Genomic DNA, 19,085 nt, shown 5'->3' with positions numbered 1-19,085 from the left:
GTGATGGATTCCCAGCCCTTTGCCTGGTCAGAACAAGCTGTATGGATGTGTGGGCAAAATGCAAGCACCAGCTGCTCTAAAGGCTTTGTGGAGGGTTTGTGTGCAAGGTTTGATGTGTCAGCTTAAGCTGTTAAACTATAGGTGGAGTCATATTTCTCAAAAAAAAGTCATTCCATTTCAGTTGATTCAATATCAGAATGGCTTTGCAAAAGGTTGCTTTAGATGTAGTTTTTCTAACTCTGTTGTTTTACCTTTCTGTTTACATTGTTTTGGTGTCATATTTTTCCTTTTTTTTAAAGAAAGGACATGTTTATATGTGTATGGATCATTAGTGAGCATTTAATTCCAAAATACAACCTCTTGGTTTGATTTGGGAGTTTTTTGATGGGGGAGGAGGAGAGGAGAGAATGTTCAGTCTTTGACAAAGGGATTGGGATGGAGGTCACTAGTGCTTTCTGTGATCTTTGTTGGGTGCTGGTAAAAAGCAGCTGTCTGTCCCTGGCCCCAGTGGTGTGATCTGCTTTACCTGTCCAGCATGACGCTTTTTGCAGGGCAGTTTTTGGGGGCAGTCACACAGCACTCCAGAGCCCAGGCCATGCAGGTAAGGTGAACGTGGTGTCCCATCCCTGTCACCTCAGCTTTAGTCTCACAGTCCCTTTAGGAGGCTTTTGACAGTCATATCTGAAAAAAACACAACCAGTGTGTGGCCAGGCAGTGCAGTCAATGTCCTAGAGAGCATTCTGACCACAGAAAGGACAGTGTGTAATGTCTGATCCTGCTGGCTTTGTCCAAACCCCAAACTGGCTTCTGGCAGCATTGCCCTGTCCAGGTGTCACAGACTGTGGTGGGGGACCTGCTGGGGATTAACACTGAAGACATGAAAAGCAGCATCAGCCTGTACACCTGAGTGCCTGGGTGCTGGGGGATATTAACTGTGTACATCTCCTTATCGTTGGCCTCAGAAGATGAGTACACCGGCTACCTCTCCAAGCTTTGAAGAAAATTATGTGAAAATACTTAAATGTAAAAAGAAAAATATCAAGAGCTCTTTGTGACCCTCTCCAGGAGCCATGATTTTTCTTCTTCTCCCCAGTACCTGAGCTAATAGCTGCCTGTTAATGTGTTGATGTGCCAACCTGTAACCGTGGTCACAGAGTGCAGGATTGTTTCTGGTCCTCCCCCAGGGGCTGGGTGTTGTGCAGGGCTGGCATCCTCTGTGCCTTTACTGTAGTGGTTCTTCCAGGAACTCTGAAGTGCTAGAAGTGCCACCAGCCATTCGAGGGAGGTAGGGGAGGTTCTTATCTGCCCTCTGCCAAGCTGTGAAACATGGAGTGTGTCAGGAGATCTCTCTGTCCTGGTCTGGGCTGCACAGACTTTCTGAATGGCAGTGTCACTGTCATCACAGGGGTCTTGGTTTATAAATGAAACAAGTGTTTTTATGAAAAGCTTGTGTTTCATTTCAGAATTTAACCTTAGCATAGGCATAATATGCTTGTTCTAGCAAAAGGAGCTTTCTTACTTGTTAATTGAATTTTTTCTCAAATCTGTTAAACAAGAGGCCTGAGTCAGGATTTTACAATTATTCATCTATACACTGGCATAAGTCAAGATTGTGTTTTTGACATGCACTCTGTTCAGGTCAGCATTGCTCCCAGACAGAAGTCCTGAGCTGAAGGGAAGCATTCATTCCCTGAAATTTGCTATGAATTTGATGTTTGCATGAGATTTATTTTTTTTCTTCTCTAATTCTGGGTGGTAAAAATGCCAGTGTGAGAAACAAAAGTAGCAGTCCTTGATCCTGCTTGGTTTGAGTTGGTAGATTGCACTATTTTAGAAGGAGCATGGTGAATTGATTATTTGCTACACTGCAAATATTCAGCCTGTTTTGGGGTGTCTTTTATGTTAATTGAAGGTACACTCTTTAGGAACTGAATTTTTTTTCTCTTTCTATGGCTCCTAACAAAGCACTATTGAAATGCATTGTCCAGTGATCACATGATGTACTGTAGCAGTGAATTTGTTTTGTTCAATGGTATTTTTCACGTGTTGCACGCACAATTCAAACCAAAGTAAATGAAGCATGGCAATTAATAGATCTAAAAGGGAAATGAGAAACTCTGGAAGAAATGTAGGAAAAGGCAATTAAAGTTACTAAAGAACTTGTGACCCCCCATTGGCAAATTAAATGCTAATGGTTCTGCAGCAAAAGGAATGCATAGTTTTTTACCTTAACTGAAGCAGAGATATCAAATATCATTATTCTTCCCATCTGGATATTTATACATTTCTGAAAACTGCTGGGAGCAGATGCACATGTCCCACAAAGCAGAGCAGAAGGCAATTAAACACTTAATAGACTACATAATGGATTGTTTTTTGAAGGGCTTCAGCATCCTTATTTTGACTCTGTGAATTGGGTACAGCAGTTCACAAATGTGAACCAAGGCTTGTGGTTTTCCTGGGGCCAAATACCTCTCTTCTTGGAATACCTTGAGGTATGGATAATACTTCTCATCTTATACATTATAGTTCTGAATTTAAAAGCAGTACAGGAGCTTTATTCATATAAACATAACATAACCAATTCTCTAATTATCTTAAATTATCTGGCATCTTTAACTGAAGAGATAGAGAAGTCTTAAGGAAAAGTCAGGAAATCTTTTACAGTCACACTGATGCTAATGAAGTTTACTTTGTACTTTGCTACAGGACAAAGCATTATTAGACATTTGAATGGTTTTGTTATTCCCTGTTACAAGAGGGATTTGCATCCAAAGCAGATCTAAGCAAGCGGAGTCTTTTTTTTGTAGTTGTTTGCTGTTATTTTGGTTCATATCTCCGTGTGAATGCTGTAGCTTATTTGTTATTTCAGTGCTTCAACTTTTTAATGCCCTGGTGTTGAAAAAATACAGTGATTTTTGTATTGTTCCTAAAAACCTATCTGCCAGAGATATGGCAATAAAAGAGGATTAATAATAATATTAGGAATGAAAATCTTTTGGACAAAAGACACTCAGTGGAGTAAACTGGATGAGGACCAGCTGGAAGCTTGAACCTAAGTTCATCTTTTGTAATATTTTGGAGTAATTCAAGTTCATTAAAGTTTCAGGAAGTGCTAGTGACCCTTATCTCAGTGGAAAGGGCACCCTGGACAGGCTGCTCTGTGCTCTGGGAGGCAGGAAGCTGAGGAGAGCCTCGCCAGGGAAAGGAAGGATGGAACTCTGCTTGTTCTGTGTGACAGCTGAGTTAAGGAGTGGGTAAGCAAAGGAGCCTCAGAAGAGCTGATACCTGCCCCAAGTTAAGGCAGCAGAGCTGATGATTCCAGCATTAAATTTAACTTCTGGCAAGGAGCTCTGGTCTTGGCAGCTGCATTCCCTGTGTCACATGAGAGGCACCAGGGACTCCAGCAGAGATAGCGTGGTAGTTTGAGAGAAAACAAGGGTGATTCCAGCTTGGTTAATGCTGTGCTTCTATATTGGTAGCTACTGGAAATGTCTGCATACCTTGGCAAAGGGTTTCTGCTGTCTTTTTTGTTTCCTAGGGCCAGACAGATGCCTTTCACCACTAAGTAGGAGTGCAGTGAAATCTGTTTTAGGGCATGGCACAGCAGGCTGGTAGCACTCCGTTTAAAGGAGGTGATTTTCTCAAAGGCAAAGCTGAATGACAAAGATAATGCTGAGATGGGGGCTTGATTCAGGAGTAGCACCATGTTTTAACTTTGGAAGAGGAAAGCAACAGATCAGACAGATGTGGTTTTGTGGTGCTGGGTCAGACGTGCTGGGCTCAGTGTCTCTGCTCTCCCAGAATGGAAACCTAGCATATGGAGCCATCCTTGGAACTCCTGCAGAGGTTTGTTACTTTGGATCAAATGTTACTAATCTTGAGAAATGTGTGAAAGAGTTCCTAGATTTTGTAGAAGTCAGAATTATTTGTTGGAAAGGAAAAAGAATGGTAAAGGATAAAGTTGCAGATCTCAAATAGAGTAATTAATTAATTAATTCAAACAGGTTGTGAGAATGATGCTTTTTGTCCAATTGGCAAAAAATACAGAATGAGAAAGCAGAAAAACCATCCCTTTGTCCTAGCTATGCACACAGATACTCAATAAAAATAAAAACCTAATGCATGCCTCAGGAGGGCTGTGTGCATAGGGGAGTGCAGCATTGCTGCTGCAGCAGGATGAATCCTCAGCTGGAACAAAGAAGAAAAGGGTCTGTGTGTGTGCCTGCACATGTGTGGGCACTGAGGGAGTTTGTTCAGTTTTAAAAGACCTTTGTGCCCTGCCAGCCTTCAGGCAGCACTGGGTGAGTCTCCTACCTTAGTTAACATTTTTTTGCCTGGCCATGTCGCTGCTCCTGTTGCCACTGCAGTTCTGAGGCACTGAGAGAAGGATTCTCCACTGCCAAGGTGCTGCTGGGATTGCCCCTGCACGGGGCAGTGGGCAAGGGGAGCTGCTGGCATTCCCCAGGTGTGGGGCATTTGGGCAGCAGGCTCACTCTGGCAGCTTTACTTCTCATGAGGTGGGAGCAGGGTGTGAAGCAGGAAAGTTCTTAGCTGGCAGGTTACAAGCACGTCTAAAATCTGCTTTTTACAAGTCAAACATGTATTTTGGACATCAGCATATGAATTTCTCTGTTTTCACCTTTTTTAACTGTCTGCAAATTTAGGAATTTGCTGGGTTCTTCCTCTTATTGGTGTTTCATGCTGTTTTGAAAGGGGAACTGCTGCCTTGGTCCAAAGGCAGCAATGGCCCTGGCAGCGCAAATCTGTCGCTGCCTGCTCTGTGGTCCAAGTCGGCTGCCGAGGGGCTCTCTAGGAGATGGCTGTGCTGTGAATGACTGTTTTTATCTTGCAGACACACACACACATGAAGTAAAAGTGCAGCTGTTTTGGCTTTTGAATCGGCAGGGGTGGTGAGGAGAAAGGATGTGATGGTGTTTGAGACAAAGATAGATGTTCGTTTGCAGGGCTTTTTCTACAACTTCCTATTTCGATTTGCATTAGAGGTGGGGACTGGGTGTATTTATGGTTTAATGAGACGCTCTTGCCTTAATAGCAGAATGTTGTTCACGGGAAGAAATGAGTTATTGCTGGTTTTCTTCTTCTTTCTGTTCAGTTACTGTGGATACAGCGTGTAACTTTTAGACCTACTTCTCCCTTGAACAGTACGTGCAGCTTCCAGTTGTTGTGCTGAAGCTGCTGCAGGAAGGAGGTTATAGGAGCACAGTTTTTGAACAGATATTTGTTGGCTGTTGTTAATTCCTGCGGGCACAATGAGCTTTCGTGGGAGATTCAGAAGGGAGGCCAGTGAACTGCGGAGGAAGAGAAGGACCACTAGGAGAGTGAATCAAGGAGAAATTCAAAGATTAAGCTGTGTGAGTATGCACCCTTCTTCCACTTCTTCTGAGAAATGGCTAAGAAATTGCAGGTCACTCTTAGGACTGCACTTGGGAAAGAGTAGGATTTATTGCCTGTTGTTTATGTAGAAGTCACCAAGCCTCATTCAGTCTGTGATAAGGGATTGAGCACTGGAGAATGAGACTGGAGCACAGAGAGTTCAGGAGTTGACAGAACTCAGGAACATTAGGGAGACTTTTACAGCCTCACATTGCTGGTCAGAAACATTCTGAGAGCAGCAGTGTTTGACAGTCTCTCTGGCACCTACAGCAAGTGCCTGGAAGTTCCATGAAAATTCACAGTGCTGCTTCTGGAGTGGAAAGTTCCTGTGTGCTATTTCAGAGTTTGTGATCTGTGATGGGCACCTCTCAAGGCCAGGAAGAGGAGGAAGACAGTTCAGGGAGCCACTTGAGAAAGCTCCAGAACCTTTGGTGGAAAGCTAGGGTGAGGTTCTACCCCATGGGCTGCACATCAGCTTTGCCACTGATGGCTTTGGGACAGGACTGAGCCTCCTGAAGATGCACTGGGAGGCTCACATTAACTGCGCTGTGCCTCAGCTTTCCTGGCTGAAATTGAAACTGCAGACAGCAAGAGGCAAAACCCTCAGAGCCTGCTGTTGAGTTAGGCAAGTACTGGTTTTCAGTGTGCTCTCTTCACTTGAAAGTCTGCTTTAGCTCATAAACCATTTAATGGCTTCCCCAAGAAGAGACAATGAATCCTTTTCCTCAAGGCAAGAGGTGTTTGGTTTTCTTCCATAGTTTTGTTCCTCCAATTACTCTGTTTGCTTGTGCATGCAGAGGGCTCTTTTGAGGCTTTTCAGCATATTCAGTGGAACAGAATCAGTGATAATACAACCAAGAAGAGTATTCTCATTTTCTTTTTTAAATAGGAAGGAAAAGAACTTTGCAGTTGTAACACTTGGTGACCAGTTAAGATGGTTTGTGGTTCATCTAGTATCATTTGGGTTTTACTTGTGACTAGCTGCCTTTCTGGATAGGTACTTTACATGGCAGTGACTCTTTTTGACAAGGCTACTTTGTGGTGTAGTTTCTGCTGCCCTGAGCTATTGGCATGCAGTCAAAGATGTGACGTGTTTGAGCTTCATGGTCAAGGGTCCCAGGAATCTGCTGCTGAAAGCATCTAACCCTGGCACTTCACAGGGCTTTGGCAGGAGGTAGGCACTGCTTACTTGACTTATTCTCTTAAATCCTGGTGAGGAGGGATTTTTGTCATTTTTGTACAAATCCTGACTGTACTTTATTAGTGCTCACCAGAAGTGGTTGCAGCCCTACAGGAAAGAATGGCTGGAAATAAAGTCCAAATGGTAACAATAAGCCAGCAGCCTGCCTGCAGATAAAGAGGAATATATTTGTTCCCTTTTGCGTGTATCCTCAGATAACAGAAACTGAGCATTCCATTTAGTGGTGCTAAATAGAAATATCAAACTACAAATGCATTGTAGTTTGACCTAAAACATAGAGAGCACTTGTAACCCTGGGCCTGTTGCCTGTAATTGGAAATAGGAAACAAGCCTGTTTCATCAGAGGCTTGTGGGTCATGCTGCACTTCCCCTGATGTGGATGGCTCCTTTATGTCAGCTACACAGCTCAGCTTTGCAGGGGAATCTGTGCTGATTTCTGTTCTTTTCAAACATAAGATAGACTAAGATGGGTCACTGTGTCATATTACTCTGTAGATGTATTTCTCTGTAGTTTGTTTAGCCCTTAGGAAATGCAGGCACACTTGGCTTTACTTTTGTGCCTTGCAATCTGTGTCTTTCTGCCCAATATTTCATAATTGGAGCATGTTAAATCTTTGGCCTACGGGCACTTTTTGCTATCAACCAGCAGCCAGGCTCTCCTTCATGCATCAGCCCTGTGCACCTCCACACAGATTTCACAGTGATGCCAGCTCCCACTGCAGCTGTAAAGGATTTTGTATATGGGACCTCACTCAAAGAATGCATTTCTTCAGATACTATTCTTAGACCTGTGTTTTCTGTAGGTGGACTCGCATTATTTGCCGGAAGCTCCTTTTTTTGTAAGACTAATTATCATCTGATTAGCTTTCATTGTTAGTAGGGTGATGATTGAGTTCAGATGATTGTGGTTGACCAGATTTCGCTCTCATTTACATCCTGTGTAAATGCCTTGATAGCCAGATAATTGACTGGGAGGGGAGTTGATGTCAAGGAAACAGTTACAAGTCTAACGTCATTATGAGGGCTGAGTTTACAGTGGTCGTGTACACGTGATGTTAATTTTACAGATAAAGCCTCTGTGGAAATACTTAAAGTCACTTACTCAGATATGTAGCATGAGAAATACCTATCACTTGTGAAAAAATGAGTAACCACAGTGCAAGTAGAGAAAGAGGTATATTCACTGAGTAAAATGAAGCAGAACACCCATACATGAGATTTGCTCCATGGGACAGTGACTTATTACTAAGTACTCTAGAAGTTAGATGATATCTTTGAAAAGTTTATTTAGAGCTAATGCAAACATTTTTATTAGCTGTTTTTGCTTCAGGAGCTTCTGAAGTGGTTGAGCCCTTTTCAAAACAGTTGTTTGCTTAGTCAACATGTCTAGGTCTTCATACATATAAATTTTAGGTTTTAATGGAAAATGAACAATGGATGTTTGCCTTTGCACTGTGTTGCAGCTTCATCAGACATACATAGTGATCAAAGTCTTCAGCATCAGAGCATGATCTACTGAACAGACATTTGAGCTTTCTCTTCAGTCCTTGAAAAACGCACTCTTCTATGCATTCTAAAACCAAAGTCTGCTAAAAAGAAATATTGAGTTTCAAAGTAAATAAAGCTGTTTTAAAGACAGTCCCGTGCTGCACATGGTGTCATGTAAAATCTACCCCATTTTAGCAGCAGGTTTGTGCTGGATGAACCTGGTGGAGGGGTGGGTGAGGTAGGAAAGCCCGGCACATCCTTCTTTTGTACTTCCCCTGAACCTGTACACAGATAACCGTGGGTGGATCCCCCTGTCTCCCTAGAGCTGAACTAGACTCACTTCAGCATCCCCTTTGTGGTGCACAGGGCAGGACAATTCCCTTTTCCTTCCCTGGGCTGAAGTAATCACTAACAAGGCAAGTGCTCGAGCAGAGCACTCCAGCTCTGTTGGCAGCTCCTCTCTGCTCCCCACAGTTCCCATCCCTTCTGCCCAGTCCCCTTCCACACATCCTACCTGTCCCTTCAGATGTCTTCACGAAGAGCAGTGAATTGCGTCTTTGGCTTTTGCTTGCTTTCTTCATGAATGGATTCTGTGTGGAAGATTCAAAGAAAGCCTTTTGTTGCTAAACTGCACTTTTTTTTTTCCAGGTTTAGGTCAGGTAAGGGGAGAGAAAGTGGCTGAGTGTTGCTAGGTTAGAGGTCTATGTAAATTCTTAAAAAAAAAAACAACTTAGGATGCTTTACAAAACTTTCTTGTTTTTCCCCCGAGGTGACCTATGGACAAATATTTAGTCTAGTCTTCAGAAGTCCTCACTATTTAGAAGCTGTTATTCTTGACATTTTGAAAAGCCACCCAGTTAAATCCAAATTTAAAACTTAGCACTTTCTTGTCAGTGGCTGATTTTAGTAGTTTCGTGATGAAATGAAATTTTTTATTCTCCTTCCTAAGGAGAGTTTCAAGAGGCTCCGTAAGCAGAGAGAATGAGTAAGTTGTTGCTGTGTTACCCTGAATGTTTTTTGCAGATTGTACTGATAATTTTATCAACTGTCTGAAAGGACAAGTGCTAGTCCATGAAGATGGACATTCCGGAGTCACAAGGCTGCAATGCCAAGTGCACAGTCATGGCTGGGAGGCAGAATTCAGGAAGTGCATGTGGCCAAGTCGGACACTGCACAAAGCATCTCCTCTCACCCCCCAGCTAGATGCTTTGCTGTGTGGCTTCCACAGTTTAACCAGAAGGGAGGTACTTTTATGAGGGCTGGAGCTTTCAAAATTGATAATGAGAGGAAGGATTAGTTCTGTCTTGAGAAGCAGGAGGTGCTGGGAGGAGTGGGTCACACCCAGCTGCCTGAGAACGGCTCTCTGTGGTTTGGGCAGCCTCGGCCCGGCCGCTCGCGCGCTGGGGCAGCTCCGTGTGCCACCGAAGGCTCCGGGGGCTCCAGCTGCATCATCAGTTGGCATGAAAGTTTTGAGTTAGCTCATCCACCTGAGAGGTGCTTCTGTTTTTCAAGACATGCTGAATTCTCTGACAGTAAGTTTTAAAGCGTGAACATAATGCAAAGTAGGCTTACAGAGATTGTGATCCATAAAACAATGGCAGTATAAGCAATTAGGATTCATCCTATCCCAGCTGTGTTTGTACAAAGTCTCATTTAGTGAAGCAGGTCACTTACTGGTATCAATCAGAATTTTATTCAAATAAAGAGGCTTTAAAGATTGAAAATTACTTTTCACTTCTGTTATTCCCAGAAGGGTCTTCAACAGGTTTCCTTTCTCTTGCTCTGCTTGAGCTGATGGGTACTATAGCGTTTTGGCAAGTAATTTCTGAAGCACTAGGAATTGGGGGTTGGATTCTTCATAATTCTTTGTGATTTTCTCTGTAGCGGAATCGTGTGGGAACTGGAAATCCCCTTAATGTAATTTATTGGCACATTGGCTTCAGTGCTGACACTGAAGAGTATATTAGTTGTGCTGTGCAGCCCTGACTGGATTCCTTCCAAGTGCAGTTCTACAAGGTTTACTGAAAGTCATGACAAATTAAACACTTTGGACCTGAGAAGTTAATCTATTTTAAGGTGGGGGTGGGGTGTGCTCAAGAAAATTTTCTTTGTACCACTAATTTTAATAAATTTGTTGACTGTGGATCACATACTGAGCCAAAGGGAGCCTTTGTAATGTGGCCAGAGAGTTTGTTGACTGTAAATAGATGCAGAACAGGCCAAGCAGTCATAAAGAAGAGAAGATCTGAATCAAAAGGAGAGACCGTCTGCCTGCTGGTTCTGGCTGTGCCTCCGCATCCATACCCCAGACACCTTTTGCAGACCTTGAGTTGCCTGTCCTGTGCTTGAAATGCAAAACTAATTTTCCTCAAAGGAAATCTGTTATGTGGTGCAGCTCATGTGTGCTGGGAGCAGAGGGAGGGCAGGTCTGTGGGGTGGAGCATTTTGAGTGGGTGACCCCTGTCGCTCCCAGCCCAGCTGCTGGAGGCTCTTGGGGACCCCTCAATCCCAGAGTGGCTGTGCTGTCTGTGTCCCTGGATACAAGTGCTGCCTGGGACTCCCTGCCTGGAGTACATGGGGTCTTGGGCTGCCCACCCGTGGTCTGGGGAGGGAAAAGGCACCCCATGGAGATATCCTTCCCATGGAATTCAGCCCAGGCACCAAACTGCTCTGCTGCCCTGGGAATAGGGACATGCATACATTGGTCCTACAGAAATGCAAAAGTTTTGATGACTCCGTGAAGCCCAAATTGTTTTATGGCCTCAGCTTCCGCTCCTTGAGTGTTCAGTAGCACATCTCAGAACTGCTGGGCATGGCATATCTGAGACAGGGTTAAATTCAGCCTTTACGGTGCATTTTCTGCAAAAGTCATGGAGTTCTGGCTGTTCTTTAGCTTCAGTTTGGACAGGCTTGGCAAAGAAATATTCAATTGAAGTTGGCCTGCCCTGGTGGAATATAATTAGCTACATAAATTAACCATATTAATACATAGAGAGACGTGCTGTATTAGAGACACAGTGTTTAACTGAGGAAAGGAAAAGAAGAACAAAGGAGTGTGAGAAGCACTTCATGTTGGTGTCATCCTAGAAAGCAGTTTAATTTGCTCTTGTGAGTTTTGGTGGGATTGAGTTTGGTTCATAATATCATTAAAAAGTCTGAAAAAATGAAGGAAGGTGATGCTGTTGTTTTAGTAAGTGGCCTTTTCTCTTTTAAGGGCCCATTTCAGTATTTCAGAAGTATATTAGAATGAATTTTCATTTTTGACAAGCCATAGCTTGGATGAAATATAAAATCTGAGTCTTGCTTGATCTTTACCAATCTGGTCATCACAATAGTTTTGACTCTTTATGAACATGGATCCTCCTGTCACAGAGATAGGGTTAAGGTAACTGAATTCCAGGTAACTGAATTTCATCAACTTAACTTCTTTCTGTTTATCTGTTTCCTTTTTATTTTTTTTTTTCTTCCCAGTGCGTGGAAGAGAAGGAATTAATTTAAACATCTCTATTAAATTCAATAAATTCTAGATATTCATGATTTGGTGTCAGAATAATATGGCATTAAAGTATAGAAATCATAGCAGTTAGTCTAGTTTATTTTTAGAATGGGGAAGTTCTTAGGGTGACTGTTCAGAGACTATTGGTCTCTGTTACATCGTTTCCTCCTTCAGACTGTGTTCACAGAAATGCAGCTTTAGGAGAATGAGATATGAAGAAAAGATGTGTGCTAGCATCAGTGCACAATGTCTGTGCATCTGGAGACAAGTCAAGTACCATATTTGATTCTGTAATATCATTTATGTGGCTATTTTGGTAATTACTCCTGGGAAATATAATCCTTTCTTACCTAGACCAGAAGATGATGGCAATGAAGCCATATATCACTGGTGGAATCTGGCTGGTTTCACCCCTGTGAAACCATATTGTCCTCTCATGGTGTTGGCTCTGATTTCCCATCTCTCCAGTCTTCCAGAAGAGTGTGGGAAAGCTGGCTCAATGACATACAAAGCTGCACTACACTCTCAGGGTGTGAAGTAAATGGTTCTGCTGAGATGTTGTAGCAGGTGAGGAGTCAGAGAGTGCCTTTTCACTAGATGTATTCACAACCATTTCAGCACAACTAAATTCATTACTCACTTGAGATGGAGAATATAAAAAGCATTACAGAAATCCAAGCCAGCATAATTCGATTTTGGCACGGATTGCCAGGTTGGCCTGTTTCCAAAAAGAACAGACAAGTTAAATTGAGAAGAGTCAGTGCTGTGGTTATTAAATTAGCTTTAAATCAGCCCCACTCATTTACAGATCTCTGCTAGTGCTTGCAGGGAGGCATTTGCTAATCCCAAGATCACTGCTTCTGTCTGCTTGGGAGGGAAAAACCGAGCAGCCACCCCACACCCGCAGAGATAAGCTGCTAACTAACCAGCTGCCACTTCCCATCACAGCTGCAACACCAGCACTGCACTGCTGAGCCTTGCCAAGTCCAAAATACTGCCCCTGCAAAGCATGGAGTCAGTGTCCACAGAGCAGAGTCTTATAGTCTGTGAGAACATGCAGAATTGATGGAGAGAGGCATCATGTTTATTATACTATCATGCTTGCTGCTGGCAGGGAATGGACTAAATTATCTCTGCAGCCAGTGTATTGACAAGGATGGGCTATTACTTGCATCTATGATTTATGGGAGCTGGCATAATACAGTATTGCATTTTACACAGGATTTTGCTGTACTGTCGTGGAAGGAAGAAAGTAATTTTTATTGCATCAGTAGGAAAACATCAGCATAAATATTAAAGTGCTTCGGTGAAAAGTTTTGCTGTAGGTTTGATAATGTCATATCTACTTGTATTTAGTTCAGATGTGTAATGTTTCTCCAGAGACTTCTCTGTTAACATCTGTTAAAATGCTTCCATCAGATCATGCCCTTTGCAGCACTGAGAGCAGGAGAATTAGTGCTGTGGGAGCAGAGCTGTTCCTATGCTTGCTGTGTTCCTCTGCTCCGGGGTTTTCTCGAGCTGTATTTTTGTCTCATGGAAATGACCTTGCAGCTGCCAAGGAGAAGTTTTCCCCTGGAGTGTTAGAGCAGCTTTCACCAATGGCTCTGTGAGCATTGCTGGTTTCTGAAGAGCAAAGAGAGGGCAATGTGCTGTAGCTTACCCTGCCTCCTCTTGTCCCCCAACATCTGCAGAATATTAACTTTGAAGGGGATGTAGCTGCATTCACCCCAACCTTACTGGGATTTCCAGAGGGAAGAAGGAATACCTCTTCCTTCTGCCAGCCCCAGAAAAAAAGGTGGTTTCCACAGGCGTAGAAAACCTGCAAATGCTACACATTTTTATGGGATTTCCCCATATTTCAAGAGAAGTCCCAAAATTTCTGGGGTTTCCTGGCTCTTCCCTAGTCCACAACTTCAGTAGGAAGGTGACTGCTTATGTCATTTGTTTTTGTAGGAAATTCTGAAAACTGACATTCATGATGTTTCCAAGGAGCATCTGACCAAGATTAAGATTGTGTTGACACATGTCTTGTTTTGAAGAGCAGACATTTTATGATTTCAATGGCATATCTGTCTTACTAAGAGTTGAGATTGTTGCAGAATCATTAGCCTGACCCTATCAGCTCTCAGAAGGGAGGGTTATCAGTGTAGTCAATGTCACAGATTTTCTGTAGAAAATGTTCATGTTTTAGTGAAAACACTACATAGGAAAGTGCCTGTGTGAAGCACTGGTGGCTCATAAATGTCAGTGCATATATTTCTTTGAGTTTTCTGGTAAATGGTTGCTATAAGGTTTCCTACTGAAGGTAACAGTTTGCTTTCTGCTGAACTTGAACTGAACGAACTCTGTTCAGGGCTAGGTGTCATTACCAAAATCAGAGGTACAGCATAGATGGTACACTCAGTGTGCACTGGTGTTTTCTCTTCATGGTTCTACCTCCTTGAAATGTATGTTTATAAAGTAATACTTAATAAATAGCTGCAATGACAGGTTTAATGACAGAAAGTCTGAAACTCCTGTCAAAAAGATACTGCAGTGACTTAAGACGGTTTGGAAGGGAATGAGAGCAAGCTGTTATGGTGATGTGGCCAAGTGACCCCATTAAGTTCCTGTGGGGAGCCACTGTCAGCAAAAGACAGAGAGACCTCACTAAGGGTATGGCTGATACTGAGCCCAAGAGCTCCTTGAGCAGGACTGGATATTTGTGTGTCAGCTGGGGCAGGCCAGGGCTAAGTACTGCCTTGGGACAGCTTAAGGTGATGTGGCTGGGTTATTATGAAGTCTTATGTCCTGGTTGGGCTCCTTGTCTTAACTGGACATCACAAAACCAGAATCCAGTCCTGTCACAGAATCTAAATCAAACATTAAAGTGTTTTTCTTTGATTTGTTACTGTTATGTGTTGATCTTGCCTGTCTTTTATAATCCTTTAATGTCTCAGCATCAGTAGATAGTGCTTGAGGCCTGTGAATGCTAAATGGCAATGATTTTTAGAAGTTTATTATTATTAAGTGTGCAAATGGGAGTGTGAGAGTTAATAGATCAAGAAGAGAGGTAATAGATTGAATGCTGAAGGAGGAGTTCTAACTTTTTTCAATTGCCTTGTCAGACTTTGGTGGAGCTTTGATGCTTTAAGCAGGGAGTTGGAGTAGATGACCTGCAGAGGTCCTGAGTTGTTTTGTGATACTTCAGCAGCTGTTCAGCAGTTGAATAACTTTCCTAGAATGTGTGTATTCCTGTGTTTCAATCTAATTTGTGTGGCTGTGTTACTGATACTTAATTAAGCTATTCATAGATGCATTTGATGCCAACGGGAGTCTTGGACTCCACATAGAAGGGAAACAATACTCATAAAAGATCTTGAGATCACTGTGATTACAGAATAAACAAGAACTTTCTAGGACAAAGTCAAAAGAGAAGGAGCTATTATATTTGAATAATTATATGTATAATGGACCATACATGAATGAGATTGTCCATCATATATGATTTTACCTATCTCATTGGAGAAGGTTGTTTTATGGAGATGTCAAAGCTTACTTTCTCAATACACCTTGGTTTTGATTTAGGGAAGACAGAGGAAAATTTTATATAATTTTGAATAGCCCAATGAAAGAACAGTGGATAAAATACTGCTTATCTAATGTCCTCTTTTGAATGAGACTAAGAGAGTAAATGTTTCTGCATTTGCTTTCCACTAGTGTCCTGTTTCTCTCTCATCACTTTCATTTCCATCCCTTCTGGCAGCTCTCTTGCCCTTTCTCATTCACTCTTCCTGATGCTTACATCTTTGAATTGAGCAAATGTTCTCACTCTAGTACATGACTCTTCATTTGTTTAATGTATTCTAGCATGTCAGGCAGGCTTCTCTTTTTCTATTTTTGGGTTGTGTTTCAAGACACTGTGACTTTACTTTTTCCTGTGGTGGTTTCTTACTTTAGTGCTGTTTCAGGCAGTAGTAGTTCTGCTATGATGATACTAGTCCTGCTTTCTGACAAGAGAAGCTGTGGAGGTGGATGCCAGATAGTTTATCCCAGGAGAATAACCTTGGATTATTACCAAGTAAAACAATATGGTGGCTTTCACAAGCTGCCAGCAGTTCAAAAATGAATTTTGTATGTGAAGAAAAAGTAGGTTTTTAATTCTGAAACACATTAGCTTGAAGTCCTATCTGTGTTCAGTTCAAACTGTGTCCATCAGTTTTCTTGATGTATTTATGGAGAAAGAGAGAATTCCTGAGACTTCCAGGTAAATTAACGTGGTGGTGTCAGTCTCTGTAATGAGCTGACAGATTGCTCTGGAGTTTTGAGATGGAGAGTGGCTCTTTGCAAATGGCCCAACTTCCTCACTTCACTCTCATGCGTGAGCTCAGATGCAACAAGCTGAGCAGAATGGAATGAAAGGAGAAGTTATTCATGCTATTCATGCTTTGGTATACAAAAGCAAAAATGCCAGAGGTCTCAGTTTATGAAGGGGGAGGAAAGCAAATTTCTGTGTAGAGAGATCACCTGATCTTTTTTTTTTCTCCACAGCAGGAAAAACCCAAATTCTTGGAGCCTTTGGATTATGAAGCTGTTATCACAGAGATCGAAAAAAATATTGGGGACAGCCAGTTTAAGGATCTGATATTATTCCCTGATGATGACTTTTCAGTAAGTACAAGGCAAATGTGTGTGGCTCCTTTGCTTAGGTTTGTTCTGTTCATTGATTTAATCTCCACTGCTAGAGGGAGAGCCAGATATTGTCCAAGGGCTCTCTAAGGTTTTCTTAACTCATGCATAATGCCATACTTCCCTCCCACCAACTTCACTTGGCTTTTGGGGTTTTTTTCTCAGGCATTTATATATGCATGACTTTACTGCTCAGGATTAGATAAAGTTTGAAGCCCTGGTTGTTCCCAGATACAGATGTTCAGGAACACACTAAACATAATGTATACTTGTCTGTTTGCTCAGCACAGTATTAATTTGGCCTAGAATCTCTCCATACTATATTACATTTGGAGTCCTAGAATCTCTCCATACTATTATAGTCTAATTTAATCTGTAACTCCAGATCCTGTTCTGTTTGATGTATTTGGCCCCTAGATAGAGTCTCTGGTGCTGAGGAAAGTTCTCAGGGTGGAACACTGAGGAGCAGTGGATCCCTGACCCCACAGCCATGGAGCTGCCTGACCTCATCCTGGGTTTCCCATTGCTTGTCCTGACAAGCTGCAGACCCTGGGAGCCTGGAGGGCCAGGGCAGCTCTGCAGGGCAGTGCTGGGTGCTCAGAAGGGACCCTGGGGAGCTGTGTTGCCAGGCTCGTTGGGCACATTGCCTTGAACCACCCCATCTTTGTATAACGTTTAGGTCTTGATGAATAGGCATTCTCTAATGGAAAGACATTTAAATTTGTGACCAACTGTAACTGCTCTGTGAGGGCCCTTCCCATCAGCTCATGGCACTGCTGCTGTCCTGGGAGGGCAGCTTAATCTAATCGAGTGCTTTGTTTTACTAAATGGCTCTATTTCCTTGGTGGCATTAACTGAGTTAATGTGCTCATGGGATTGAGAGAAGCTAAACAGAATAGATTTCCTCATTATTGTTAATTCCTTTATCCATTTTGCACATTTGTCAATTTATGAAATTGAAACTTAGCTTTACAAAGCTGACTAGACATACCGTGTGCTGTCACGAGGCCCTTGAGCCCTCTGATTTAGAGTAACTGAGCTCAAGCCCATGGAGCAAATCTTCTTAATGAAAGAAGAATCTTGTCTTACTGCTGAAGACCTGTCTGTCAAGCATGCTTTCATATCCTTATTTTCATTTTATTTTGAGCAGTTGTTGACCAGATTTTTAGAAGCTAGTTCTATTTTGTTTCCTCTGTTTTATGCTTTACAACTATTTGGCATAATCTATTTGAATTAAAAAAAAATAATAAAAAATAGATTACGACAGATGAGAGAGGTAGCTCCATGGTAGAGGTGTTTGTACTCACAGAAGAGCAAAGGCCATGGTAGGTAGTGTCCATATCCTTGCCATGCACCCCTCTCATGTTTGTTGTCTCCTGTTCAAGTCAGTGTCAGTGGCAAGAGCCTATGTCACCAGACAGGACTGCAGGGCTTTTGTCCCAGACAGGTTTTCCAGTTGCAAAGTATCTATTTACGGTCCTGATCCCTCCTGTTGAAATATTACCTGAGCACAGAAGTCTGGGTCAGCCATCTGAGTAGAAAGAGATCCGTGTCTGACTGAATTAGGAGGTTCCTGGGCTGGCTCTGAGTGGGATTTAATGTGATAATGCCCAAGGAAATGGTGGCCAACTCTGTTTAACTCCTAATGATTACACTTGCTGCAGACTTCGTGTCTCAGTGTTGATACAGCCCCAGTTTGGGCCTGTGGGTGAACACATCCTATGGGCAAAAGTCCCTTCAGAGTAAAGCCCCAACCGAAAGAGTTGGCTGAAGTAGTGAACATAGGAGAAAATTCTGCTTTTGATGATGATTTCCTATTTTTGGATCTGTCGTGTTCACCACATGCGTCAGTTATGAGTGAATTATTGTAGCTGTTGTTTCATCTCGGATTTGTTTCTCTTTTTGACTTGCATTCAGACAGAATGCTGTTATTCTCACATGAGTTCTGTTGGTCATTTCCTGTTGGAATTTCAGGTTCAAAAATTTCTAACATCTTATGTGAAGTCTGTGGAACAGCAGAGAATTCTTTATATCAATCTGAGCCTGACAGATTGTATTCCTCCATTCCCAGCATCTCCACAGAAGGGTGCAAGAATGTATACAGTACAGATGCCTTCTCTGGTTTTATTCCAGTTGGGAAAAAGATATTTCACTTCTTTTGTAACCATGCTTAATAACCCCTCAAAAAAAGTTAGATTAAAGTATTGAATAGTCACTTAAATTTGTATGGTACAAAAGCATGTTAAACTCTCAGGGTCATGAAAATTTGTTCCTCCTTCTCACGTATGACTTTCCTAAATCTGTTTGAAAAGCAGAACTCAGACTTTTTTAAAACTATTTGTATAAATATGGCTGAATGCCTGGTTTTCTACATGCAACAGAAACAATAATTCATTGCCTAAATTTAAGATAGGTGTAAGATGGCAAAACTTTCCTGCATAATGCAGCAGCTATTGAAGTTCAGTCTGATGTGCTCCTGACTCTTTGGGCTTCTGAAAGCTCACCTGGGAGCCCTGTTCCCTCCAAGCATCACGGAGGCCTTGAAGAAGAGGGGCTGAGTTATGAAGTTGCTATTCTCGCCATCACTACAGGCATAATTTTTTCCAGGCTTCTTTCTATTAGCTCTGAACAAAAGCCAAAATCTCCTTGTTTTTCAGGTTGTGAAACCTCTGCTTTCTAGATGCTGTGCAGGGACAAAAGTTGTTCATTTGGATACAGAAGTTCATAGCAGAACCAGATGCATCTGTAAGGGGAGGGAGCAAAACAAGAACACTGTCTCTTAACATGAGATGTGTGGGCCATTGGGGCAGCTGGAGTGCAGGCCTTGGAGACTCC

The 19,085-nt window shown here is 42.4% G+C and overlaps 1 protein-coding gene across 11 annotated transcripts in view; it reads left to right on the top strand.

Annotated features, from left to right (window-relative positions):
• Positions 1-19,085, top strand: part of DOCK10 (dedicator of cytokinesis 10) — a gene marked incomplete at its 5' end in the record, with an annotated part of 140,721 nt that overhangs the window by 39,895 nt on the left and 81,741 nt on the right. For 7 of the 11 annotated variants that reach the window (XM_084212503.1, XM_084212506.1, XM_084212504.1 and 4 more), the window contains 2 exons: positions 3,658-3,849; positions 16,113-16,232. In XM_084212503.1, the coding sequence (XP_084068629.1) occupies positions 3,661-3,849; positions 16,113-16,232 (309 nt within the window). Of the gene's footprint in view, positions 1-3,657; positions 3,850-5,248; positions 5,376-16,112; positions 16,233-19,085 lie in introns of those variants that run through there. The other 4 variants (XM_084212502.1, XM_084212509.1, XM_084212508.1 and 1 more) reach the window with 4 other exon arrangements.

The sequence above is a fragment of the Fringilla coelebs genome (genome assembly GCF_963513975.1).
Source record: "Fringilla coelebs genome assembly, chromosome: 10".
Classification (NCBI taxonomy): Eukaryota; Metazoa; Chordata; class Aves; order Passeriformes; family Fringillidae; genus Fringilla; species Fringilla coelebs.
The sequence above is the reverse complement of the archived record's forward strand: the minus strand, read 5'-3'. Positions and strand labels throughout refer to the sequence as shown.